The following is a 27,236-nucleotide window of genomic DNA, read 5'->3' on the forward strand; positions in this document are numbered from 1 at the left end:
TATGTATTTTATTTGGGGAATTTAAAACATTATCCTGAGGAGGAGTATATCAACTTTCACGAGACTGTCAGTGGTGTCCATGACACAGTTAAGAACACCTACTACATAGGAATATACCTATAGGGGATATTGTGGGGAGAGGAGAATTTGTTTTAGTCCCCTTACAGTCAATGCCCTCTTGAGCTTGTGAATGGCTTTTGCATTTTTTTCCTTCAAAATTTATTGAAATTTTAGTTGGTTTTAGATATTATTTCAGTGGTTTGGAATGAGGCTACTAGGTGGTGACAGGAAGGCCTAAGTTTAGATTCAGCCTCAGACACTAGCCGGTCACTAAACCTTTGACTTCTTCAGTCTCCTTATCTGTAAAATTGGAATAATAATAGCACCTACCTCCCAGGGTAGAATAAAATAAGAGAATATTTGTAAATTCATAATATTTGTAATAGTATAACATTTTGTAAATGTATAAAAATAAATGCAAATCTTACAGCTCTATCTAAATGCTAGGTGTTCTTTGTATTTAGACAGGATCAGACTACTAAAAGGCTGTTGACAAAGGAATTTTATTACTCTAACTCTTCAAAGTTAGCATGATAGAATTTCCTGATGGAGAGGGACAACATGACAATGATTTGAACAGCTGTAGAACCTGGACTTAAACAGAGCCTCTAGCATGACCTAAGCATCCCCTATTTGGTGCTGGTTCATGAATGATATAATAGAGTGCCCCCCCAATTGTTTGTTTCTAAACAGAAACAATGGAGATGAGAGATTCTTTTCCTACCTGCCTTATTTCCTGAGACTCATACCCCACCACACCCCAAGAATAATTACTACTGAAATTTATAAAGTACTTCAAGGTTTACAGAGTGCTTTCCCCATTCAAAACAAAACAAAACAAAACAAAACTCTTTTGAGGGAGATAGTGTACATATCACTTTAAAAATGGCAGAACAGCTCAAGTATGGACTCGAGTTTCTTGTTTTTAAATCTGGCCTTTCCATTTGATTCTGCAACCTAGAAGTATTCCAAGAGACCCATTTAGGAAAACAAAACAAAGCAAACGTCTTAAGAACGGGAGTTATCAGGGGTAGCTAGGTGGCGCAGTGGATAGAGCACCAGCCCTGGATTCAGGAGGACCTGAGTTCAAATCCGGCCTCAGACATTTGACACGTTCTAGCTGTGTGACCCTGGGCAAGTCACTTAACTCTCACTGCTCCACAAAAAAGAAAAAAAGGACAAAAATAAAATAAAAAAGAATTGGAGCTATCCCAAAGTGGAATGGGCTTCCTCAGGAAGTGGTAGGGGTAAGATGACTAATTGAAGGATATGTTATAGGGGGCATTCCTTTTAGGGGTATGGATTGGACCATATGATCACTGAGGTCCCTTCCAATTCTAAAATTTGTGATTCTGTGAAATTTGCTTCATTGAAAAATATATTCTAAACAATTTGTTCTTTATTCTATGTCAATTAGTACTCATTCTAGATACTAATGAGGATGGGCTATTTGTAAAAGTGCTGTATTATAAAACTTGAATGATGGATAGTCTTAATTTTTATTGTTAAATTTTATTTTCTTTTTGATGCCTTTTATATTTTAATCATGTTAATTTCTGAACATCTCCTTCCCCTTTCCCTAAATAACAAACTATTCACATTGTTGAGTCAAAGATGAAAAGAAAGCAATTTGGGAAAATTAACCAACACCATTGACAGTTTCTGATAGTATAAATGATATTTCACATTCATAGCCCTCTATATCTTCAATGAAGGGAGAGAGGTAGATTTTCCCAACTCCTCTTAGGAGTCAAGCTTAGTTATTATAGACACACAACACTTGGCTTCTTTTTTCTTTTTCTTTTTCATTCCATTCCATTCCATGATTGTAGTCGTGTGTGTGTGTGTGTGTATATATATATATATATATATATATATATATATATATATATATATATATATATATATATATATATATATATATATTTCTTAAGACACAGTAATATTCCATTGTATCCATGTGCCAGGATTTGTTTGGCCATCCTCTGATTGATGGGAACCTGCTTTGTTTCTACTTCTTTGCTACCACAAAGAAATGTTACTATTGATATTTTGGTGTATATGGGGCCTTTCTGTCTTTAATTGTATATTTCCAATCTCTAGCTTAATAGGGATGGGCATTCTAGTCACTTTCTTTGGCTTAATTGCAAATCTCAATTTATTTTTACTGAAGTTGAAGAAAGCACATTAAATCTTATTAGTTTTTTAAACATTCATCAAAATTGCCAAACATTTATTAATTTATAAAAGCAATCTTCTCTATGCAAAACTGGTCATTATATTACTGGCTTCTTACCTTCAATAGTCAACTTATTCATTGAAGAACTAAAGTGAAAAAATTTATTTAAAAAACACAATTTATTGGACAAATAAATAATAGGAGGTGAAGAGAATTCTGCTTGAGTTTCTATAATTCTTATGAATATTGAATGTAATGGGGTGGCCCAATGGATAGAGAGCATTGGGCCTGGAGTCAGGAAGACCTGAGTTAAAATCCTGCCTCAAACACTGGACAAGTCACTTAACCCAAGTTCTTTCATTTGTAAAATGGGCTGGAGAAGGCAATATCAAACCACTCCAGGAGCTTTGCCAAGAAAATCCAAAATGGGGCCACAAAGAGTCAGACATGACTGAAACAGACACAACAGTAACAACAAAATTGAACGTAAGAAAGTATAAAATGTTGTTACTGCTAGCTTGTCTTTTAATTCTAGTGGATCATTCAACCAGAAAAACCAAGTTTGACTGAGTAAGTTTCTATCCTTTCAAGTCAACTCAACTCATCAAATTAACCTAGCACTTTCCTGATTCTTAGGAAGAAACAAAGACAACTAAAACAAGGCCTCTTCCCTCCTGGGAGATAGCAGTTAAAGAGATAAAACAAAGGAGAATGTGATTAAAGCTTACTATAAATACAAATAAAGTACAATGAAGTACAATGACTGCTCTGGGGAGGGAAACTTAAAAAGATATTATGAAGGGAGATTTGTTAATATCTGTGCTAGGTTATTTGGAGAAAACTGGTGGGTGGCACTGGGTATCCAAGGTTATTAAAGATAAATCCCCCTCACCCCCCACCTCCCATGACATAGAAACACCAATTTACATGAGAAACTGATCATCTAGAGACTAGCTGGTCGGCTTCCCCAGATGGCAAATGATAAATGCTCATATTTCTTTCTTTCTTTTTTTTTTGGTGGGGCGATGGGGGTTAAGTGACTTGCCCAGGGTCACACAGCTAGTAAGTGTCAAGTGTCTGAGGCTAGATTTGAACTCAGGTACTCCTGAATCCAGAGCCAGTGCTTTATCCACTGCACCACCTAGCTGCCCCCTAAATGCTCTTATTTCAATTGAACTCCCAAGTTGTTGTTGTTATTGTTTGGTTGTTTAGTTGTATTGGACTCTTTGGGACCCCATGGATTATGTTCATGGGATTGTCAAAGGTACTGGAGTGGTTTGCCATTTCCTTCTCTAGTGTGTCCTCTTTTTACAGACGAGAAACTGATGGACTGATGGATTAAGTTATTTGCCCAGGGTCACACAGCTCATAAGTGTCTGAGCAGGGGTTTGAACTCAGATCTTCCTGACTCCAGTCTGGGTGCTCTATCTACTGTGCCATCGAGTTGCCCCCCTTCCAAGTTGACAAAACTGTATTATCAAAAACAATCCCTTGAGAAAGTGCAAGTATTATTTCTATTTATAGTGGAGGTGTATATGGAATGCTTCAGAAACCTTAAAGTGATTCGTAAATAAGAGGCGAGGCAGAGAAAGATAAGAAGACTTCCCATAGTCACAGAGCTATATAGAACTTGAGGTGGGATTCAAACCCAGGTCTCCTTACTCAGATCCAGTAGTCTTCCTATTGCAGAATGCTGTTCTACTCCCCTTATTATGTAGTGGTCAAATACTTTGGAAATAAATACCCTAAAAATGATTATCTAGGGGCAGCTAGGTGGCGCAGTGGATAGAGCACTGGCCCTGGAGCACTGGCTCAGGAGGACCTGAGTTCAAATCCAACCTCAGACACTTAACACTTACTAGCTGTGTGACCCTGGGCAAGTCACTTAACCCCAATTGCCTCACACACACACACACACACAAAAATTATCTGATGCAACTAATGGACCAGTTATTTCAAGAAGCATTTGGTATAATTAATCAAGTATTGTGCATCTCTTAGATTAATTAGAACAGCCCAATGAATTTCATTGTAATAGTTCATGTTTTTATATAGTACTTACAGGTTTCCAAAAAAATGGATTTACTGATATATTTTTCAATAAGATATGCAGGGGCTAGATGGTGCAGTGGATAGAGCACCAGCCCTGGAGTCAGGAGTACCTGAGTTCAAATCTGGCCTCAGACACTTAACATTTACTAGCTGTGTGACCCTGAGCAAGTCACTTAACCCCAATTGCCTCACTAAAAAAAAACATAAAACAAACAAAAAAACAAGATATGCAGAGTACATATTATTACCCTTCTTTTACAGATGAGGGAAACTGAGACCTAAACATCACCTAGCTCATAAATGGTAGAGCTAGGACTTCAACCCAATTCCTCTGACTTTTAAGGCCAGTTTTCTCTCTATGATTCCACATGAATGATACAATCGCTCATTAAAAACAAATACAATGGGGCAGCTAGGTGGCACAGTGGATAAAGCACTGGCCCTGGATTCAGGAATACCTGAGTTCAAATCCGGCCTCAGACACTTGACACTTACTAGCTGTGTGACCCTGGGCAAGTCACTTAACCCCCATTGCTCTGTGCCAAGAAAAACCCAACAAAAACCAAATACAATAAATATTTATTAACTACTAAGTGATATTGTTAAATGATTCATTTTTTTCCTGAAGAAGTTTTGTTCTAACTCTGAAATATCTGTTTTTATATAGGCTATTCCAACCGCTGACAGGATGAAGCTGTTTGATGATGCCTTTGCATTGGCTCAGTGAGTATATATATATTTTTTTCCTGATGATTTTGTCATATTTTAGGGGACCTTGTTTTTTTAAAAATGATTTACTACTCATGCTTGTTTCTTAAAATATATAGCTCTTATCCTTTTACAAGGAAGATGACATTGCTGGTTACTTTGGAATTTTGTTGTATGAAAAATTGCTCGAAATAAGAGGACAACCACTTGTGACTAAGAAAAAACATTGTTAATGAGACCATTGTCATAATGGCATTTATTTATGGAACTTGAGTCTTATTTCTCCAAATGTCACAGGATGATACCATGATTTTAATTGGTGTATTTGGTATAGATTAACTACTGAGTATTTTACATGGTAAAGTAATACATGCTTGGATAGTACAAGGGTCTGTGAGTTCATCTGTGTAGATACTCCCTCTACCAATGTAGATTGGAACCTTTCTGTACCTTAGCAGACAGTCTTTGGGAGTTACTATTTGTTGTTACAAGAGATTTTCATTTTGGGTATGACTTTCTATCATTGAGCTTCTCCTGACATATCTGGATTGATTCCTGGAAGATAGTTCATCTCCAGACAGTTACACAGAGCTTTTCCAATTTAGTCGGAAGACTGAAAATAACTTGTGCTTGCTGGCATAGTCTATGATAGCTGGCGGGTCACCTTTGTGTCATGATGAGGTATCAAAGTAGGATTTTAGTAGAAAAAATAATGCCTATTTAAAATTTAAAATAGACTATTTACTAAAGAGTCTAGGATTTAAGAAAGATTTCCCCTCTCCCAGCATTTGCTTTTTCTACTGTCATATTACTTGTTATTCTTTCATACCACTCCCTTAAAACTCTTCTAGTTGAGTTAAATAGGACATTACCAATCAGTCAATCAACAAGTACTTATTAAGTACTTTTTTGCGTGCCAGGTACAATGCTAAGTGCAGGGGATGAAAAGAAAAAGTGAAAAACAGTCTCTGCCCTCAAGGAAAGAGAAATCTAACAACAGAAACAATAGCTAGCACCTATATAGCTCTTTAGGCAAAGTGCCTTAGAAATATTATCCCATTTTATCCTTATAACAACCCTGAGAGGTAGATGCTATTAATATCTCCATTTTACACATGGGAAAACTAAAAGAAGACTGAGTGACTTGCCCAGGAACATACAGCCAGTAATTGTGTGAGGCTGGATTTGAAATCAGGTCTTCCTGACTGCACCTTTCTATTGTGTGACCTCATCCAGTGTGGGAAATAACATATATGTGATGTTTAAAATCTAAATTGTGGTTGCCTTAAATCAGAAGCTTCAGCACCAGTCTTTAGGCATTAAACATTTATTAAAGCATAGAGGTATTCACAAGGAATTAAGAAAAAGAAGTCATACCTAGCCTAGAGTTCCAGCCTGATTGGGTTCTTCCTGAAGTCCTCCTCCACGAGTCTGCTTTAATCAGGAACTCACTAGCAAGCTGTTTGTGGAAGCTTTTTATAGAACGGGAACAGAGACGGTCCTTACACACTGCTTCAAGGTGATTGGTTGGCGTCATCCAAATCCATTGTTTTTGAAGGTGTTCTCAAGTTGAGTTCACAGTCTAGTTTTCTGAGAACAATACCTTCTTAAGGGATATCCAGGTGTGATTACAATCCAATTAACTTGAAGTAGGCTTAATCAGCAGTCAATCACTCTCACTTGATTCAATCAGTATAGATTACTCTCCAGGTGGGTCTTTGAGTATCTGCTAAATCCCATTATTTCATCACATTCCCCCCTTTGTTTCTTCTAGGAACAGGTGTTCCTAGATGAAACAGTAAAAAAATAATTAAGTCTTTGTAAGTCTTTTCTCAGTTCTCTTGTCTTCTTGGAGTGGTAAGATGTCATCAGGAGGAAGCTGGATTCTGGTCTGGAAAGCTGGATTCTTCTTCTTTAACTGAATTGCTGGATTTTTTACTAAACCTTAGCATTTTAGGGAATAGCCAGGTGTGATTACAATCCAATTAACTTGAAGTAGGCTTAATCAGCAGTCAATCACTCTCACTTGATTCAATCAGTATAGATTAATCTCCAGGTGGGTCTTTGAGTATCTGCTAAATCCCATTATTTCATCACAATATACACACATACATATACATATACACATACACACACACATATATGAGACAGATAGAGGAGATGGAAGGAATCTTTAGAGGGCAAGGAACTAGCAATGTGTGTGTGTGTGGGGGGGGTGGCATTGGGAAAGATCTACAGCAAGAAAGTGGTGCTTGAGCTGAATCTTAAAGGAAACCAAGGGTTTCTAAAAGGTGAAAGTAAGGAGGGATAGTCAGTGCAAAAATGGAAGATGGAGTACCTTGTGTGATTATAGTTTAGCTATACTTCATCTTTATCTCTAATCTAGTCTTTATCTTGTCCTATTTGCAGTATTTGATATTCATGATGCCTTTTGTTTATACATTATAGTCTTTCCTGAATACATATCTCCCTTGTAACAAGGAAGGAAAAAATAATACAAAGGAAAACCAAGACATATCTTATTAGCTATTTGGGGGGGGGGGCGGGCCAATGAGGGTTAAGTGACTTGCCCAAGGTCACACAGCTAGTAAGTGTCAAGGGTCTGAGGTTGGATTTGACCTCAGATCCTCCTGAATCCAGGGCCAGTGCTTTATCCACTGTGCCACCTAGCTGCCCACCCCCCCAAAGTCAAGACATATCAATCCATCTGACAGCATTAGCAACATTCCATGCCCACAGCGCCCCCACATCTCAAATGAAAGAAGAAAGATATATTTCTTTATCTGTTCTCTAGGGCTAAGATTTGACTCCCTGTGCTTGAAACTGTTTCCTCTTGTTCTGGGCTGGGCCTGACTCAGGGCACTCTCCTAATAGTTTAGGTTTGACATTGGTTTAAAATAAGACACTTGTAGGTCACTCAACAGTTAACAAAAAATGTACTAATCCATAGCAGGTGAAGGATAGACATTGAAGAGTTACCTCTTGTGATCTACCTACCAAGTATCAGAGAATATGTGCTCATAGTAGCTGCTTTACATTGAGATGATGAGGAAGTAACATTAACAGTCTGAACCTTTAGTCCCATGAGTCAACCACGTCTCAAGACAGGTCTCAAGACCTTTAAAAGAAAAATTAGCTTAACTTTCATGGGGGGAAGGACTAGGATGTTCCAAATTATATGCCCCTTGGCTTTCTTGACTATCTTCTATGCCAACTTTCCTCCTCTCTCTGTCTCTGACTTCATTCTATTAACTCCTTTGCTAATTCATAGACACTAATAGAATGAAAATTGGAAGGAAACTTAGAGATCAACTGGTTCAACCTCTATCCAAATTATGAATCTCATCTATAACAGCCAGAATGACAGCTCATCCAGCATCTTCTTTTTAGAAAGTATTTATATTCATTTCACTGAGCAACAGTGGATCTGGCCTCAGATACTTACTAGCTATGTGACCCTGGGCAAGTTACTTAACTCTTTGGCTTCAGTTTCCTTGTCTGTAAAATAATTTGGAGAAGGAAATGGCAAACTATTCTAGCAGCTTTGCCAAGAAAACTCCCCAAAGCGGGTAAGATACAACTGAAAGTAACCAAAAAAACCCAGCAAAAATTTTATTTTGATAAAATTTCCAAATTACATGTAAATATTTTTAACAATCATTAAAATTTTTTTTGAGTTCTAAAATTTCTTTTCCCCTCCCATCCTTTCCCCTTCCATGAGAAAATCAGAAATTTGATAGTGATTATACATGTGAAATCATGCAAAATCCTAGTATGAGGAAAGACATCCACAAGTGCACAAAGTACTAGACTTGAAGTCTGGAAGACGAGTTCAAATCTAGCCTCAAACATTCACTTTTCCTGTCTGCCTCAGCTCCCTCAACTGCAAAATGGAAATAATAATATTTACCTTCCAGTGTTGTAAGGTTCAAATAAGAGAATATTTGAAATTTTAAAAGTGATAAATGATAGCTATCATTATTATTATTCCTGATAAAACGATTAAAATGTAAAGAAGTCCAGATGACTACTTGTCAAGGATGTTGTAGAGGGTCTTCCTGCTCAGATATGAATTGGACTAGATGACACACTCTGAAGTTAACTTGTAAGATTCTGTGATTCTTTCCAATGGAAAGGCTGCACATACGGGCCCAACAAGGGGCTATTTGTTTATCAACAGAACAAACCTAGAATTTTCCCTAACAGCTAATGAATTTTTTTTTGGCCATAGAAATTTATGGAAACTCTGCTGAGGTGTAAAGGAATTATGATCTGTGTGGTGAAGGGTCCTCTCATGGATCTGTTAAAGTTTAAGTACCTATTTCACAGGCTGTTAGAGAGACTCAAAAGAATTCACATATAGAAATGTGTTTGGAAAACCTTAAAAGTATGTGTGATTGCCACCTATGATTATTGAGGGAAATATTATTAGTTCAGGAATAAGTGGGATCCTATTGATTGATGTCATACTTGCCTAGGATTTTCTGTATTTCCAAGAATTTTGACTTCCTAGGTAAAAAATTGAAATAGAAAAAACTGCTAACAATATTTGTTGTTATATTTTACCCATAATTGTTTCCCTTTAAACTCTGGTTTTTAGACGTGGGGGCAGCTAGATGGCGCAGTGGAAAAATCACTGGCCTTGGATTCAGGAGGACCTGAGTTGAAATCCAGCCACAGACACTTGACACTAGCTGTGTGACCCTGGGCAAGTCACTTAACCCTCACTGCCCTGCAAAAAACAAACAAACAAAAATAAACTATTTAGACATGATAACAATAGCTAGCATTTATATAATCTAAGGTTGGTAATCACTTTACATATTTTCTCTCATTTGATAGAAATATTGACAAAATGTGGGAGGAAAAGATTTAACCTGGTTTTTTTTTTCCCTAAACAAAACAGGCAAAATTATATTGACATTGGAAGTGCTCTTGGTTTAACCAAATACCTTGCTAAAGAAGAAGAAGCCATAGTGTGGAATACAGTCTTGACAACCCTACTGCAAAGACAGTATTTTGTCAATATGAACAATCATAATATATATTCATTATTTAAGGTAACAGTTCTTTGATATACATTAGCAGTTTTCTTCCTCTACTCCAGCTGCCATGCTTGTAGAAGGTCATTCTCGAAGGGACTTCTTGTAGTTCAGTATTCATCAGTTTCCTAATAGGTTCTACCAAGGCTAAATAGCAAAAAATAAAATTAAGTAAAAACATTTGGAAGAGGACCAACTTGAGTGGGAAATATGACAGGGTTATTGAAAGGGGGCCATTCTGTGAACTTGGTATCCTGATTATATTCCTTAGAGCTCTACATGTAGGGTATCATTTCCCTTAGAGTTAGACGTGGAATACTAAGGATTGACGACTGTCTCTTAAAACCAAAGTCAAACGTTTTCTCATATATTTTCTAACAAGAGAATTACAATTAGTTATTTCATTAACAGTTTCTAACTTTTTGCTTTTCTTGGAGTCCACTTACTTACTTTCGGGTATTAGGCACATAGATCAAAGTGTCTAGATTGTGAACAAAGAACTGTAAGTCCAACAGTTATAAAACCATTTCCTTTCTCTTGTTTCAATGTGACTTCCAAACTGTTTAATGAGTATAAGCTTCTTAATTGGCTTTATCTATAACAAATAAGGAAGAGCTTCCATTTAGTGGAGAATTCAACAGGGATGGAGAAATCACTGTTGGTCAGTGAGTCAGTAAATATTTATTAAACATATACTATAGGGGCAGCTAGGTGGCGCAGTAGATAGAGTACTGGCCCTGGATTCAGGAGGACCTGAGTTCAAATCCGACCTCAGACACTTAACACTTACTAGCTGTGTGACCCTGGGCAAGTCACTTAACCCCAATTGCCTCACCCCAAAACAAACAAACAAACAAAAATAAAATGTTTTTTAAAAACCGTATACTATGTGCCAAGCACTATATTAAGCACAAAGAAAGGCAAAAGAGTCTCTGCTCTTAAGCAGCTCAGAATCTAAATGGAGAGACAACATGTAAACTATGTATAAACAAGTAATAAAGAGGATACATAGGACATACTCACCAGAGGGAAGGTACCAAAATTAAGAGGGATTAGGAAAAGCATACTGTAGAATATGGAAGTTGAGCTGGAATTTGGTCCTTATAGAAACAATTTCCTGTTTAGAGTATCCCAGATTTAGAGGAAGTTATTAAATTTAGTCTCCTTAGCATGGAAGAATCATGATGGAGGACATGGTGGGAAGAACATTTGAATCATTTTGATTATTTAACACATTAAATAGAAATTTCTTAAGAAAAAAGATATCAAAACTTTAATAATCTGGCCATCATCTTTTTTGATAAAAAGATAATTTTGGGCAAATTCAATATTGATTGTTAGGAGTAATATTTTTTCTTCTCTCATTTTAGAAATATTTCTTAAAGAGACTTACCCCAATGTGGCACATTTATTCAGCTAAAATTCGTGAAAATGCCTTACAAGATGATGAGTTGGCCATGTAAGTATGATTTTAAGTATGGATAATTGAATAAAGTGATTTTGATTAGGCAGCCCATACAGTACATATATTTATTGACTTGAAGGAGTGTCACATAGATGTGTAATGCATAGATTTGTTGACATTATTCTTTTACAGAAGCACTCTTATTGGAGGGGATGCCTGAAAATTTATAGTTTTGAAGATAAACATATACATATAAAAGTGTTTTTCTACAAATATGAGCCTTGGACTGTTGAACCACAGCCAGGAAGCATATACATTTCAAGTTGTTTTTCAAGTAGTAGTGATGAATTATGTGGGACAGGACCAGTCTTTTTAATATGATTTGAAATGTTTGGTAGGCTCAAAGGCAAACAACACCAATAAAAAATCCCTTGCTTATCCCTGATACATAAAATTCTGTACTTATAAAAATAACACATTAGATTTATACTTTAATGTAAATAAGTTCATCTGATCTTTTGAAAGGTATTTAGATAGGACAGCAAAAAAAAAAAAGAGAAAAGAAAAGAAAAAGGAAAAAAAGGATAAAACCTGAAGATATCAATAGCCTGGAAAAATAGTAGGATGGGGGTTACCATGTGTGAAGATAGATACTGAAGGGGGAGGCCGAAAGGAACTACTGAAGAAAAATTTTACCTAATTTCCTCTTTTTTGTCCTGTTAAGCCACTCACACTTTTTTTTCCTTCCATGATTAATATCCTACATGGTGTGAAATTTGTTGCTTACATTTATGGGTAGGACTAGGGAATGGAATTTGTAGATATAAAATTGATTTCTCCCTCTCATAGATTTTTGTGTATGTGCATTTATATCTATATCAATATCCCTCAAATATACAGGTGAGGGGTATCCATCTATATCCATCTACATGGATATTTGAGGGATATCAATACCAATATAGATACACATACACATACATATATTTTCCATTCAAGAATTATATCTGTACATATAATCTGGTTAGTACCATGCTCTAAGTTATCTCATTAGACATTTTGTTTTGTCCCCGTATCTCTATATCTCAAATGTGATACTAGAGTATGTATCCATGGCAAAGCGATACAGTGGGTAAAAGGATAGGTTGGTAGAAGATAAGACTTGTATGTGAGAGTGCATAGGTAAGTGAATCTATAGGGGAAATAAGAAGTAAGTAAAGATTATAGAACCAGAGATTTAGAGCTGAGAGAGATTTTAAAAAATCATCTAGTACAACCCCATCATCTTCCAGATAACAAAAACTTAAGTCCAGAGAGATTGTGACTCATTCAAGGTCATATGAGTTTAGATAGCAATTAAGTGTCTGAGTTGGGATGTGAACTCTGGACCTCTCACTCCAAATTTAACACTATTTTCATTGCTATTTGAAATCTATGTTGCTTAAATGAACTAAAATGGTCCATTTTCACAAGGCTGGTTCTTTGACCCACTCCTGCTTTGCATCCCCAAAGAGCTGGAAAGTCAGGCTACATATTCTACATTAGTCATCCATAATGGATAGGTGATGGGAGGATAGGAAAAGATTGGATTCCATCTCTTTTTTTTTTTAGGGCAGGGGGCGGGGCAATGAGGGTTAAGTGACTTGCTCAGGGTCACACAGCTAGTAAGTGTCAAGTGTCTGAGGCTAGATTTGAACTCAGGTCCTCCTGAATCTAGGGCCAGTGTTTTATCCACTGAGCCACCAAGCTGCACCCCGCCCCCATCTCTTTTGCATGCTCAGAAAGACAGAAAAGCTCTGTACATGCCTCTGAACATGAATTTCTTTGCATGGAATAGACTTCAAAAGGAGTGAGTCATAACAGGCCAAAGTAGGCTCCAGTTGGAGAGTATAGTATCAGTAACTTTGCTGAACACTCATTTTTAGGTCCTCTTTCCTGTCCTCATTGTCCTTAACACCTCTATCCTTGGCTATAAAAAAAAGAATAAAACTCAGTTTTAAGTAAAGTAGGAAGGGACTTTAATTTTTAGAATATTGTCTCAGATACCTGATATACTTTATATGTAATTCCTTTTTTAAGGGGAGGGAAACTAAACTAACAACAGATGTGCACCATTTGGGAAGGAAGAGAGGGGATCAGTGATTCATTGCTAACTTTCCAAAAAATGCTAGTTTTAAAGTTTTGTTGTTGTGCCCCAGAGGCCCTGAACAAATATTTGACCAAAATCCTTTTTGTTCATAAGTCTGTTCCTTTTTTTCTTAAAGTTGATGTTATTGGAAGGCTATTTTGAATCATGTATTCTTTTGTTAAATTGTATTCTTAGTTGAAAGGAAAAAATGAACTTATTAATACAAAATAAACTTTTTCTTGGGCTTTTCTTTTTAAGACTATCACTGAGAAATGTATATAAAGCAGCATGTTGGTTGGAACTTGAAGATTGTCTACAGCTCTCAAGAGAAATTTTCTCAAAGTGGATGAGTGATGTAGAGAGCATTAAGTAAGAGTAATATCATAATTTCTCCTAAATGCTTGTGCTACTTATTTCTTGATTCCTTCAGCCCTATAATTTAGTTATTTTCTTTTCATTTGGCTAACCCTATGGTCATCTCTCCTTTCTGAAACTCCACTTTAAACTAGTGTTAAATAATATGGAAGTTTGGAAATAAGCCAGTGAATTATCCGTCTCCCATCTAGTATTCTCCCTTGTCTCCTACTAACATTCTTGGTATTAACTTGTATGCTGATTTAAAAAAATTTTTTTTTCGGGGCAATGGGGGTTAAATGACTTGCCTAGGGTCACACAGCTAGTAAGTGTCAAGTGTCTGAGGCCAGATTTGAACTCAGGTACTCCTGAATCCAGGGCTGGTGCTCTATCCACTGTGCTACCTAGATGCCCCTTGTATGCTGATTTAATTGGTTTGATACTAGTGCCTTTGCATCATGCATTACTATTCACTTGAATCAATATTTTGGTCTATGATTACAATCTTCCAGAGGGCAGTGATCTCATTTATGTTCTTTTTCTTCTTCAAGATTTAACACTGTGCCATGAGTGATTAGATACAAAACATGCTGGCAACACGATGAATAATCAACTTTCATAATCAACCTTCATAAACAAATACTTATATTTATTCATAAAGGCAATGTTTGGATTTTATTTTTGCCTGGATTATTCTAATAGACTGTTTTTATTGCCTTGTTTTACCATTTATTTCCTATTTCTTTTTTGTGCGCTATACAGATCTGGCTTAAGAATGTTTCTTAAATACCTCCATGGTTTCTAAGCCCTATATTTCATTGATTATCTATTTTCCTACTTTCAACTTTAATGATAATTCTAAAACTTCTCTAGACCCTGTCCTTTCTAACTGTATCCAGTATCATGTCTCTGAGTTACTTTTTTCATCTCACTGTAATGTCAACATCATGAGAACTTACAGGACCAAATAATTATGAGCTATGCTGTGTATTATATTTTACAGAAATTTTACTTTAGTGGCAAATGAAGTTATGTGTTCTGGTGTTGCCCAGGGAAGTGAAAAAGAATGGGACTTTTTGATGAATATTTATGAGAAGACTGCATTGGATGGAGAGAACAATGGAATAATGGAGTCATTGAGCTGCAGCAAACATCCACGGATACTTTACAGGTGATTATTGTCAGTTTATTTCAATAGTTCATAAGAAAAAAATCTATTTTAGTAGCATCATCCCACTCCCCAAAAAGGGGAAAAAATATGAACCTACCAAATCAGTGGTGAAGCAAATATGTGTTTGGGAACTACAAGATGCAGTACATTTGAGAATTTTTGTTCCATAATAAATTCAATTTATTTAAACAAAATACTTAGGATTTGTTTTCAATTTTTTTATGTGCACATTTGACAGGTACATGGAGTATGCATTGAATGACAAGTTGTTCAGTTCGGAGGCACCAAATATCTTTAAAAGTGTGGCAGAAACTGAAATTGGCCGGCTTGTAGCAAAGGACTTTTTAATCGACAATTGGCAAGCTGTAAAGGAAAGGTAAGTTAGGAAAGAGTGGGTTCTCCTTTGTTTGGGTCATTGGTTTCATGTGGGAAGCTCTACTCTGATTTAGATTGGTCCTAGAAATCCTTTGAAATGATTAAAGGAAAATTTGGGATTCTCTTATCCTGTCACACTACAAGCTAGTCACATGAAAAAGGGGAGAAGTTCTTTTTACCTCTGACTTGATATCATTCTTTATGACATGGTTTTAACGTGCCCTGCACTGTGCTTTGGGGGCTTAGCAGGTATTGTATTCATCAGTGGATTTTTCAGGTCTGGACCATTATTAAGAGAAAAGGTGTTCTTTGTTAAGTGATTGTAAAAACAAATGTGCTGCTTTGTAAAGTTTAATTTTTTTTTTTTAGAAAAGAGAGAACATATAAATATGTTAAATGTAATTAAATGTATTTTAGTATACACATTTCATAAAGAGTGGTATTTTAGTGATATGGTGGGAAATGGGGTATGGGGTTTGGGTACGGGGTTGGGGTTCTTAGGAATTCCTCTTTAAAGAATTACATCCTCTTGCACACAAAAAGTAGTTAGAATAAGGTGGTAGTTTATTTAGGACCAAGGGAAGGGAAGGGTGGGGGGAGGGGAAAGAAATCCTTGGACTTTTTATGGGGAGATTGGCATAAAGCACATGGCTCAGGGGTACCAAATCTCCTCGAACAGGAGACTGGAAGGTACTTTTATAGAGGACTGATGGGGGTGGACCATCCCCCACTGGTGGTAGCTGGGGGAATTGGGTGAGGGGTGGCTACAGATCCCTCTTCAGAACGGCTGCAGCCACACCCAAATTTATCTCCCCAGGGTAAGGGAGACCAGAATGAAGGGTAGGAATCCCAAGCTAGCTCTGTCCGATTTGGTTCAGCTTATCTCTCTAGGCGTTATCTGTCCTCTGGTTTAATTTCTCAAGGAGAAGGTTCCTTGATGTGCCCCAGAGAACTTCTGGGGTGCTCTGCACCCCATGACATTAGGATAGATTGCACAGCTGTTGAAAATTAAATATAGCTTTTATTTTCCTGTCTCCTACAAAAAATAATAAAAAGATCAGAGAAATTAATTTTAAAATCAGATCAGAGAACATGTCTCTTACAGGACAAAACCAGATCAGATCAGAGAAATTATTTTCATAATTTCTCCTACAGGAAAAACCAGAGCAGAGCCAGACAGGAAAAACATAGTACCAGTTTACTTGTCCCAAGAAGAAAGAAGCAAGAAGGAGCTCAGGGACTCCCTCTTTCTGAGAGTATATAAGGGGTTTTTTTGTTCACTGGTTATAGGGTGTTGTCAGTTTCATTAGCATGATACAAATTAACCCAAAAGAAAATACTATAACAAGAATGGATGTAAAGCAAAGCAGTTTTAACAAGTTCAGTTATAACAAGTATGGAGGAAATAGAGAAACACCCTGATAAGGTTACAGGATTCCAAAAAGAAGTTTGGCAAGGATGAGGATGCCCAGATGTCCCTATAAGATAGGGACTTACTATCCTGAGGAAAGAAGTCACCAGGTAGGGACTTTTATCTGCTAGCTATCTGGGTTCAGTTTGGAGTTCAGTTGAAAGACATGTTGCTCCTATTAACCCAGGGTTTCATAAAAAATACTTTGGGGTGATAAGGCACCTCCATCAAATCTAGGTGATCCATACATTCATATTAACAGTGCAAAGCAAGAGCTAGTGTGGTGTAGTGGGTGGAGAACTAGCCTTGGAGTCAAGGAGAACTGAATTCTGTCTCTGGCACATACTGACTTTTTGGCCCTGAGCAAGTTACTGAATCTTTATGACAACTCTCTGTGAACAGAGCAACTGCTGATCTGCATTGGTGAAGGGAGTTTTCTCACCAGGAATTCACTACACAAATGAAATTACAGGTCTGAACCAAAAGAAATGTACAAGGCACTTTCAGGGATTCAGTGATAGAAATGCCAAAGACCCTGCCCTCAAGTAGAAAATATTCCAAAAGGAGGGAGAAGATGTGCAAAAATGACAAAGTAAACAAAGGCTTTGAGATAAAAGAGGGCAGGGTATAGACTAAGGTTGGAGAACAGGACAGTTTGGCTGTCCTGTTGTAGAAAGCTTTGACTTTAAGGAAAAAGAATTTATTTGGTAGGTGAAAGAAAGCCATTAAAAGTTTTGAAGAAGAGGAATGATGGGCCAATAGTCAGTAAACCTTTGCTTGGTTCTTTTTTTTTGTGGGAGGAGGCAGGGCAATGAGGGTTAAGTGACTTGCCCTAGGTCACACGGCTAGTGTCAAGTGTCTGAGGTCAGATTTGAACTCAGGTCCTTCTGAATCTGGAGCTGGTGCTCTATCCACTGTGCTATCGAGCTGCCCCCATCAGCAAACCTTTAATTAGCACCTACTACTTAAGAGACTTTGTGATAAGAGCTATTCCAATATGATCTCATTTGATCCTGACAGCAACCCTGGAAGGTAGGAGCTATTATTATCCCCATTTTAAAGTTAAAGGAAACTGTGGCAGAGATAAAGTGACTCACCCAAGGTCACAAAGCTAGGAAGTATCTGAGGCCATATTTAAAGTCTGGACTTGGGGGCAGCTAGGTGGTGCAGTGGATAAAGCACCGACCTTGGATTCAGGAGGACCTGAGTTCAAATCCAGCCTCAGACACTTAACACTTACTAGCTGTGTGACCCTAGGCAAATCACTTAACCTTCATTGCCCACAAAACAAACAAACAAACAAAAAAAATAAACTCTGGACTTCCTGACTTCTTGTCCCGAACTCTATTCATTGAATTGGTTTCCTTTTCAATTCTGTTTTTCTTTGATGCATTTGAAAGCATCCTCTTCTGAGAAGGGCTCAATGAGCTCTGCTAGACTTACCAAAGGGGGGCCGAGGCACAAAACAAGCTTGAGGGGGGACAGCTAGGTGGTGCAGTGGATAAAGCACCGGCCTTGGATTCAGGAGGACCTGAGTTCAAATCCAGCCTCAGACACTTGACACCAGCTATGTGACCCTGGGCAAGTCACTTAACTCTCATTGCCCTGCCAAAAAAAAAAAGAGCTTGAGGATGATGCCTGATGTTCTAATGAGTTTAGCCTTTCTGAACGTGGCTGGGTTGGTCCTTATACAACATTCCATTATGGACAGCAATCCTTTTCAAGCCTTTCCAGCTTGGTAGAAACTGCTAGAGCTTGTGCTCAGCTGCCATAATTTTTGACAGCCCCAGGTCACCTTTGGGCCACATAAGACCTTGGGAAAAGACTTAAGTAAAACAGTACTGTGTACTACAATTGTGTAAGTGATTGTGTAGGAGCATAATGCAATGTCTGAGAGCATCTAGTAAAAGGGATAGAAATACAATTCAGGACATTGTGAGCTTTGTTGAATCATTTCTGCAGAGGCAGAGCTTATGGGAAATCCTCTGGTTTTATCTGAACATAGGACTTGGAGAAGAATCTTTCTTCTTTAGACAGTCAGTTTGTCAACTCTTATTTCTCCACTCCCTGCCCACTTCTAAAGTGTGGAGTAAATGAGGATGCTTATTTTAAGAACCTGATGTATTTGGCATTCCACATTCTTTATGGCATGATTCTTTGGACGTTTCTAGCTAGGTCCTTGGGACCCCCTCCACCAATCAGCATTTGAGAAAGTGCCAGTGGCTTCAGTTAAGCTCTGCTCTTAACCCTCTGAACTTTTCTACCTCTACCATAGTGGGTCCCTCCTCCAATTGGTTAGTTCCTACTTGGAAGTGTTGAAAGCTATGCTCACTTTAAACCTGTCTTTTACATCTTTGCCTCACAGGGTTTTATGAGCTGTCATCCCCTATTAGAATGTAAGCTCCATGAGGTTAGGAATTATATTTTTGTTTGTATTTGTATTCTCAGCACTTAGCACGGTGCCTGGCGCATTGTAAACTCTTAATAAATGCTTTTTCTATTTGTCTATCTGCCTAGCTAGCTGACAGAACCATAGAGTTTCCCGGTCTGCTCCCCCAACTTTCCCCAACCCCGCCCTGGTTGTGTGACTCAATCTTTTGTCAATCCCTGGCCTGTAGTTATAACAGCCCTGCGAGTGATCTCTTGTGAACAGGGCCCTGCAGAGGACAAATATGGACTTTGACAGTGCTTCAGAACACTGTGAGACCATGTGGCTAGCTTTCAAGAGTCTATCAGAAAGGGCAGCTAGGTGGTACAGTGGATAAAGCACCAGCCCTGGATTCAGGAGCACCTGAGTTCAAATCTGGCCTCAGACACTAGACGCTAGCTGTGTGACCTTGGGCAAGTCACTTAACCCTCATTGCCCCGGCCCCCCCCCCCCAAAAAAAAAGAGTATCAGAAAGTATTACTTGGGCTTACGCAGAGGAATTTAGGCATGTTGGTAGTCTCATGTTCTTTGGAGTAGCCATCATATCATAACTACATTTATTTATTTTAAAATACTCACATGTTTAATAACATTCAGATATCTAATTCTCCCTCAACGAAATGGACAAAGTATGTTCAGTTTACTAATGAAAACAGAGTGTGAGTCATTCTCTCTCATCTGGGAGAAAATATTGCCATCCAAGGCTTCCAAACTCCTCTTTTTTTTTTTAAAGGAATATTACTTAGTTTCCTTGTTGACAATTTTACCAATCTGTTCTAACTCTTATTGTTGGAGTAAAATAGAGAATTAAAAAAATTATTTGGGGATCTTAATTAAAAACAAGGACCTATCAGGTTAATTCTAGTCCCCAAATCATTCCTTTTTCTTCAGAACAGGTTTATTTGTCCTTAATTATGCAGATAATTAAGAGAGACCAAGTGAGATAACGGGTACAGATCTGGCCTTGGAGATGGGAAGACCTGGGTTCCAGTCCTGTGGCTGATTCACACTGGTTGTGGGATCCTGGCAGAGTCACCCAGTCTCTCCTTGCCCCAGGCGATTCTCTAAGACAATCTAAGTGACAGAATTGTTGCTACAGAGTAGAGGAAGCTACAGTGTGGTGCCCCACACTGATGAAATAAAAGTTTTGGAACTACATGTGTTTGTATTTTGGAAATACAAAATCATCCAAGCAATTTTTTTCTAACTCTTCACTTCGCCTGGGTGTTTTAGCAGAGGTTTAGAGTTTTGTTCATCTGACTGGCAATTTTTAAAAGTAACTTCAGGGGCAGCTAGATGGCACAGTGGATAAGCAACAGCCCTGGATTCAGGAGTACCTGAGTTCAAATCCGGCCTCAGACACTTACTAGCTGTGTGACCCTGGGCAAGTCACTTAACCCCAATTGCCTCAACCCCCCCCCCAAAAGTGAGTTCATTATGATGTTTTATTTTATACATAATGTCTAAAAAACCCCACTTTTTGATATCAGGTATCTATTTCTGAAGTAAAACAGTTGTGCTGAACTTCAGAACAGACCAACCAGAGACGTATACCATTCTGTTAATTTCATTCTAATTTCTCTTTCTTTTTTAATGCATCCCAAAGTCCTGTGCTTGCTTTTTAAGCTATAGTGACACTTTGGGCAGGTATGTAATCATTATGTTAGCTATAGCAACCTGCTATTGTTTTTTTCTTGGGATTCTTTTGAAAATTCAGAGAGGTCAGCCAACATGAGACAAATCACTTAGGTGTTCCCTTTTCGTTTCCATGAAATCAGATATTTTCCATGAAGTTTATTCTGCTGTAGGGAGGAGGACGTAGACTCAATTAATTACCTAGGTAGGTGCTGAAATTTGGCTTAAATGGTATACCAGGAATATAGCGTCTCTGACACTTGGAGATGTGTAGAGATTGGCTGTGGGGGACTGAGCCTACCACCCCTTTGGGTCATAAAATCCTGGGCTGAAATTTACATAGAAATGCCCACTAATTTGCATGGTATTTGTGACAGTTTCCCTGATTATAAGAAAATTACAAGAAAATATTCTAAAATGACCCTGGTAGTAAGCTCCCAAATAAAGTATACAAAAATTAGGACCTCAAATTTCATTCAAGGGCTTGAATATTGGTTGAGTATAAAGTTGTCTTTGGCATGATTTGAATGCCTCCATACTTTTTTTTTTTTTTGGGTGGGGCAGTGAGGGTTAAGTGACTTTTCCAGGGTCACACAGCTAGTAAATATCAAGTGTCTGAGGTCAGATTTGAATTCAGGTCCTCCTGAATCCAGGACCAGTGCTTTATCCGCTGCGCCACCTAGCTGCCCCTGCCTCCATACTTTTTAACAACTTTGTCAGGTTTCTGAACAGGAAGCAAGGTAGTACATCAATCGTTGTGTTTAGGGGGAAAGTAAGAGTCCAAGAACATGAAGATGAAACATGTCACTTCTGTCCAGGTAGAGAGGAGATGAATTTAAAATGAAGAAAGAGACAGGCATTTTCAGATATGCCTATTGCCAAACTATAGAGATATGTCGTGAGGATTTTGTTCTTTTATTTTTTTTAAACATTTGGGGGGGTGTTATTTAGTGCACGACATGGTGAGTTAAAAAAAGAGAAAAAGGAAATCAGCATTTTCAAGTAAAAGGGAAAATTGATTTTTAAGTAATTTTTTCCCCTATAAAATGATCTTTATGATAACTCAGAACCTTAGACGATCCGATGTGAACAGGATTTCATTCATAGGGAAGTTGGTAAGGGATCTACTTCTTTTACAGTTGGAAGAAGAGGATACCTTAAAGGTATGCATGCTGTATAGAATATCATTTTGTCTTGCATAATCTTACCTGTTCCTGATTGAAATCTCATTGCTTTTTAGGTTTGGAAGTCCACATTTATTAATTCTAGCAGAAAGTATAGCAAGAACCACATCCACGGATTCACAGGTCCAAGAAGTAAGTATCTTGAATAATACCGGGAATGGTAATATTGCTAATTTTAAAGAGCAATCAAAGGTTTGCAAAGCACTTGTGTGTGTGTGTGTATGTGTGTGTGTGTGTGTACAGAATATCTTATATATAATATCTCATTTTGTCCTCCTAACAGTCTTGGGAGGTATTATTATCTCCATCCATAGATGAAAAAAACTAAGGCTGAGAAAAGTTAAGTAATTTGACCAGGGTCACACAGTGGTGTGATTTGAACTCGGGTCTTTCTGACTCCAAGTTTAGCACTCTACTCAACTAGGCCACCTAGCTAAGTGTGAAATATGAACTGTGAAATATGATATGGAAGGGAAAGGAAGGAAATAAGCAATCCACTAAGTAGTGCAAGGCACTATGCTAAGTACTTTACAAATCTTATCTCATTTGATCTTCATTTGATGGCTATTTGGAAACTTAGATTTTACATTTTTCAAATAGTACAAATTATGTATCAACAGACACATATAGTACTTTACATATATTATTATATCATTTGATCTTGCAAAAATCTTGTGAGGTAAATACTGCAGATATATTTATCTTCATTTTACAGATAAGGAAACTGAGCCCAAGAAGTTGTCACTTGATCAGAGTCATAGTTAGTTAAGTGTTAGAAGCAAAATTCAAATCCAAATCTGTCCTGGCTTTAAATCTAGAACTCTTTCTAGAACACTGTATCTGATTATCAAAAACATGATTATTCTGATGTCCCAAAATATTTGGGACCTCAGTGGCACTATTATCCCTACCAGGAAAGTGATTATAATTGTTCTTTATTATGCAGTAATTCCAACTTGAATATATTCACATTCCCTGGAAATAGAATAGTGACTTTCTCTGATATCATTGGCTTGTAGGTGAGCAATCTGTAGGTTGGCACTTGTCTTTCTAGGCTGAAGTTAATTATCCTTGCTAGGGAAAACTAAAGCAAAATTAGTTCATACTTTTCTCCATTTACCCATATCATTCCCTAAGAAATGATCCTATTCCCTTTTTGATCTTTCTCTTGCCTTCAGCTAATGAGCCCCATATATCAAGTGGAATTCCTAAATCACCCTCTTCTTGTCACATAACAAGCATCTTTTTTTTTTTTTGTGGGACAATGAGGGTTAAATGACTTGCCTAGGATCACCCAGCTAGTAAGTGTCAAGTGTCTGAGGTCAGATTTGAACTCAGATCTTCCTGAATCCAGGGCCAGTGCTTTATCTACTGCACCACCTAGCTGCCCTCACACATAACAAGCATCGAATAATAACATTATATTATAAAAATGCATTTATAGGCATAGATGTACATATGAATTTATGTTTACATTAAAATAGAACATTTTTATTGTTTCATTGTTTAGCCATGTCCACTATATGGACTTTGTCCATGGGGTTTTCTTGGCAAAGATAAGATACTGGAGGGGTTTGCTATTTCTGTCTCCAAAATATAACACAATGATAATACAATAAGCATAAACTTATTTTAAAGGAACTTCTCTTAAATAATGACCAATTTAGTGTGTTTGCTGTAGCCAGTAATTACCTCTAGCAACATCTGGATTGTTATTGGTTTTAGCTCACCCTTATGGGTAGTCAGTCATTTATCTCTTCAGCTAGGTGGCACAATGGAGAATGTGTTGGACCTGGAGTCAAGCAGACTCAAATTCTATCTCAGACACTTACTAGTTGTGTGACCCTGGGCAGGACAATCTGCTCATCATTAAGTATGGATAATAACAGGACATAACTCAGAGGTTTGTTGTGAGGATCAACTGAGACCATAAATGTAAAGAGCTTTGCAAACGTCAAAGTTTGATATAAATGTCAGCTATCACTATTCTCAAAAACAAAAAGCTCTTAATAAAATTTGAATCTAAGGCATATTTATTACAATCAATAAAAAAAATGTGATTTGCAACCAAGACTTAGTTGGAAAAAGAGTGGTTATACTTAGAGTCCCTTCCTTCCCTGAGCATCACTCTCCTTTCCCAAATAAACATCCATAGGACAAGTCCCAGTAGCATGAATGGAATGGTGAACTTTGGTGAGAGTAGGACTTTCCATCATCTTATACTTGCTTCTCCTGAAGATTCCACTTACTCGCTTGTTTCAGGCATCATCATGTCTGGTCTTTGCTCTCAGCACAGGACAGTCAGATAGCAGAAAGCATCTCCCACAGTGCTCTGCTTGATTCAAGTACATTTTACCACTTAGCCAACAACCAACTGGCCTTCCCTGGTTCATCCATGACTCTCACACACTGTTGCCATGCCAGCCTATAGTTATTCATCCTTCATTCTCAAAAAGGACCAAGGACGTCATGAGGGTGATGCCTTGACTTGCTCAAGAATTAGATTTAAGTGAGGAAGAGCTGCACAAAATTGTCAACTACACTCTCTCCTCCATGTCGTCCCTTCTTCTGTCCAACCTTGTCTAACCTCTGCCTACTCTATCAACGCCTATCCAAAGCTGTCTACTCATACCCACAGGCCTACTGCATTCGGAGAAAGTAAGTTCTTTAGTAGAAGTGTCTGTCCCCTTTCAGACCCTTGAAAGGGGTGAAGAAAGAGGAAATAACGTTCAGTGATTTATAAGAAACACACTTAAAATGGGGCCTGGGAACTTGTTCTTTTTCAAATTTTTTTTTCCGGGGCAATGGGGGTTAAGTGACTTGCCCAGGGTCACACAGCTAATAAGTGTCAAGTGTCTGAGGCCATATTTGAACTCAGGTACTCCTGAATCCAGGGCTGGTACCTTATCCACTGCGCCACCTAGCTGCCCCCTCAAATATTTTTTAAAAATTATTTTAACATAATTGGTTTCCTTTGTAATCCCATCTATATTATTTAATGCATTTAAAATATTTTTCTGATAAAGAGTCCATAGTTTTTGTCAGAGTGTTAAAGGGGTCCACAGCACAAGAAAGATTAAGAAGCCATGGAATAGAATCTCAGACCATGGATCCTATCTAGCCTTTTTCTGAGCTCACTCCAAAGACATGACAATCTGTGCTCAGCCTTACCCTATTTTTCTATCCTGTGTGGCATGTGGAGCTGCACATTCGAGTGTGGTCATCTAAGGCTCCTTTATGTGTTGTCTGATCCCCTTCTGGATTTTGTGTCCTTTGAATTAATGAGCACCTTCTTGCTATTCTTCCTTTAGCTTACAATACAAAGCATTGTACTGTATGATATATTTAATTTTCGTGCTTCAGGTCTCTTTGAGCACATTCAGCCTCTTTCTCATAGCCCTTTCCTTTCTCTAGCTTGAACACTGATTCATTTTAGGCCTTCCAACCTTACCTTAATTCCAACCAAGGACTGTTTTATCATCACACTACTGTCTTAACGACAATTTGGCTCAATACATGGTAAAGCAGCAAAAAGATCCTTGGATTTAGATTCAAAAGGTCTGTCATCAAGCTCTGGTTTGGATTCTTACTAGTCATGTAACTTTGGGCAAATCGGTTAACCTCTGTGAGCCTCAGTTTTGTCATCTGTGAAATGGGGATAAAAGCTATCCTGGTGAAAGGACTTCAAGCTATATTACTTTATATTGCAATTATTGAAGCAGCTAAGTGACACAGACAATAAGAGTACTAAGCCTGGCATCAGGAAGATCTGAGTTCAAATTTGACCTCAGACACTTACTAGTTTTTTGACCTGGGGCAAATCAGTTATCTCTGTCTGCCTCAATTTCCTCAGTTGTAAAATGGGAATAATAATAATAATAGCATTTGCCTCCCAAGCTTGTTGAGAGATTAAATCATATACTAATAATTTAAAACATTTAGCACAGTTCCTGGCATAACACAGATACTTAATTTAATTAATAAATTTACTTTAATTGATAAACATGCTTGTTTCTTTCCTTTCTTCTATGCTAAGTAGGAAATTAGATTGAGATTGCTGATTGATTGTATCTTCTCTTTTAGTTACATCGATTTTTCGACAACATGCTAGAAGAGAAAGAAAGGATTAAGTTTAATGAATATCTTCAGGACAAAATGGACGAGAATCTGCAAAACAGCAAGACGGTTGCTCAGTTGGCTGAATGGTTAAAGGAAAATATGGCCGATTAACCCTTTGTAATCCACAAAGTGGTTTGCTCCCATTTTTATTCTGCAATGTTTTATGGTTAAAGTGTGACTAAATGTCATATTGCGTGTCAACAGAATCCACCTTTCCTGCTCTCAACCAAAGAAGTGTGTTTTGCATTTGGATTTGATTTTTTCAGTGAAGAAGACAGGAAAATCCATTGTTTCATTCAGTGATGGTTTCAGGGAAGATTTTCATTTGCCATAAACTTGTAGGATTTTTAAAAAAGACTTTAAAAAAATGAATTAAAGACTCTAAAGGGTCCACCTTTCCTGCCTCCAACCAAAGAAGCCTGTTTTGATTTTGGCATCCTCTAGCTCAGGGTACATTAATGATTTTATTAATGAAGAGGACAGGAAAAACCATTATTTTATTCAATGGTGATTTCAGGGAAGATTTTCATTTGCAATAAACTTATAGAATGTTTTTTAAAAGATTATTTCTAAAATGACAGTCTGCTCTCTTCTGTTTTTAGTTTCTCTGGAATTTCAAAACATTGGAGTGGCACTAATGAAAAGTACATTATTTCCTACAGGGAAATAAATATCTACAATCTTCTGGGAGATGATCTAGGTATCTCCTAGGAATAATGCTAGAAGCAATAATATGACCATGTTCTAACATTCACACCTAGTCAGAGATGACAGAAGAAAAAGGGAAGCAAAACTGGGGAAAAAAACAAACATGAAAGACATTATGATATTCTCTCTCTCTGTGTGTATGTGTATATATCTTCATACATATGTAGACATATGTGTATATATTTTATACATATATGCCTTTACATATATCATTATAGATACGTATATGTGTACATATATAGACATATCTATAGATATATAATAGATGCATATTTAACTT

At 37.4% G+C, this 27,236-nt stretch overlaps 1 protein-coding gene across 1 annotated transcript in view; it reads left to right on the forward strand.

Annotated features, from left to right (window-relative positions):
* LVRN (laeverin) overlaps window positions 1–26,759 on the forward strand; it is a 57,759-nt gene extending 31,000 nt beyond the window's left edge. The window contains exons 13-20 of the mRNA XM_043997771.1: window positions 4,959–5,014; window positions 9,906–10,059; window positions 11,412–11,500; window positions 13,830–13,940; window positions 14,929–15,096; window positions 15,335–15,472; window positions 22,186–22,261; window positions 26,213–26,759. Coding sequence (XP_043853706.1) covers window positions 4,959–5,014; window positions 9,906–10,059; window positions 11,412–11,500; window positions 13,830–13,940; window positions 14,929–15,096; window positions 15,335–15,472; window positions 22,186–22,261; window positions 26,213–26,359 — 939 coding nt within the window. The 3' untranslated portion in view covers window positions 26,360–26,759. The remainder of the gene's footprint in view (window positions 1–4,958; window positions 5,015–9,905; window positions 10,060–11,411; window positions 11,501–13,829; window positions 13,941–14,928; window positions 15,097–15,334; window positions 15,473–22,185; window positions 22,262–26,212) is intronic.
* Window positions 26,760–27,236: the final 477 nt, after the last annotated feature.

The sequence above is a fragment of the Dromiciops gliroides genome, chromosome 1, assembly GCF_019393635.1.
Source record: "Dromiciops gliroides isolate mDroGli1 chromosome 1, mDroGli1.pri, whole genome shotgun sequence".
Classification (NCBI taxonomy): domain Eukaryota; kingdom Metazoa; phylum Chordata; class Mammalia; order Microbiotheria; family Microbiotheriidae; genus Dromiciops; species Dromiciops gliroides.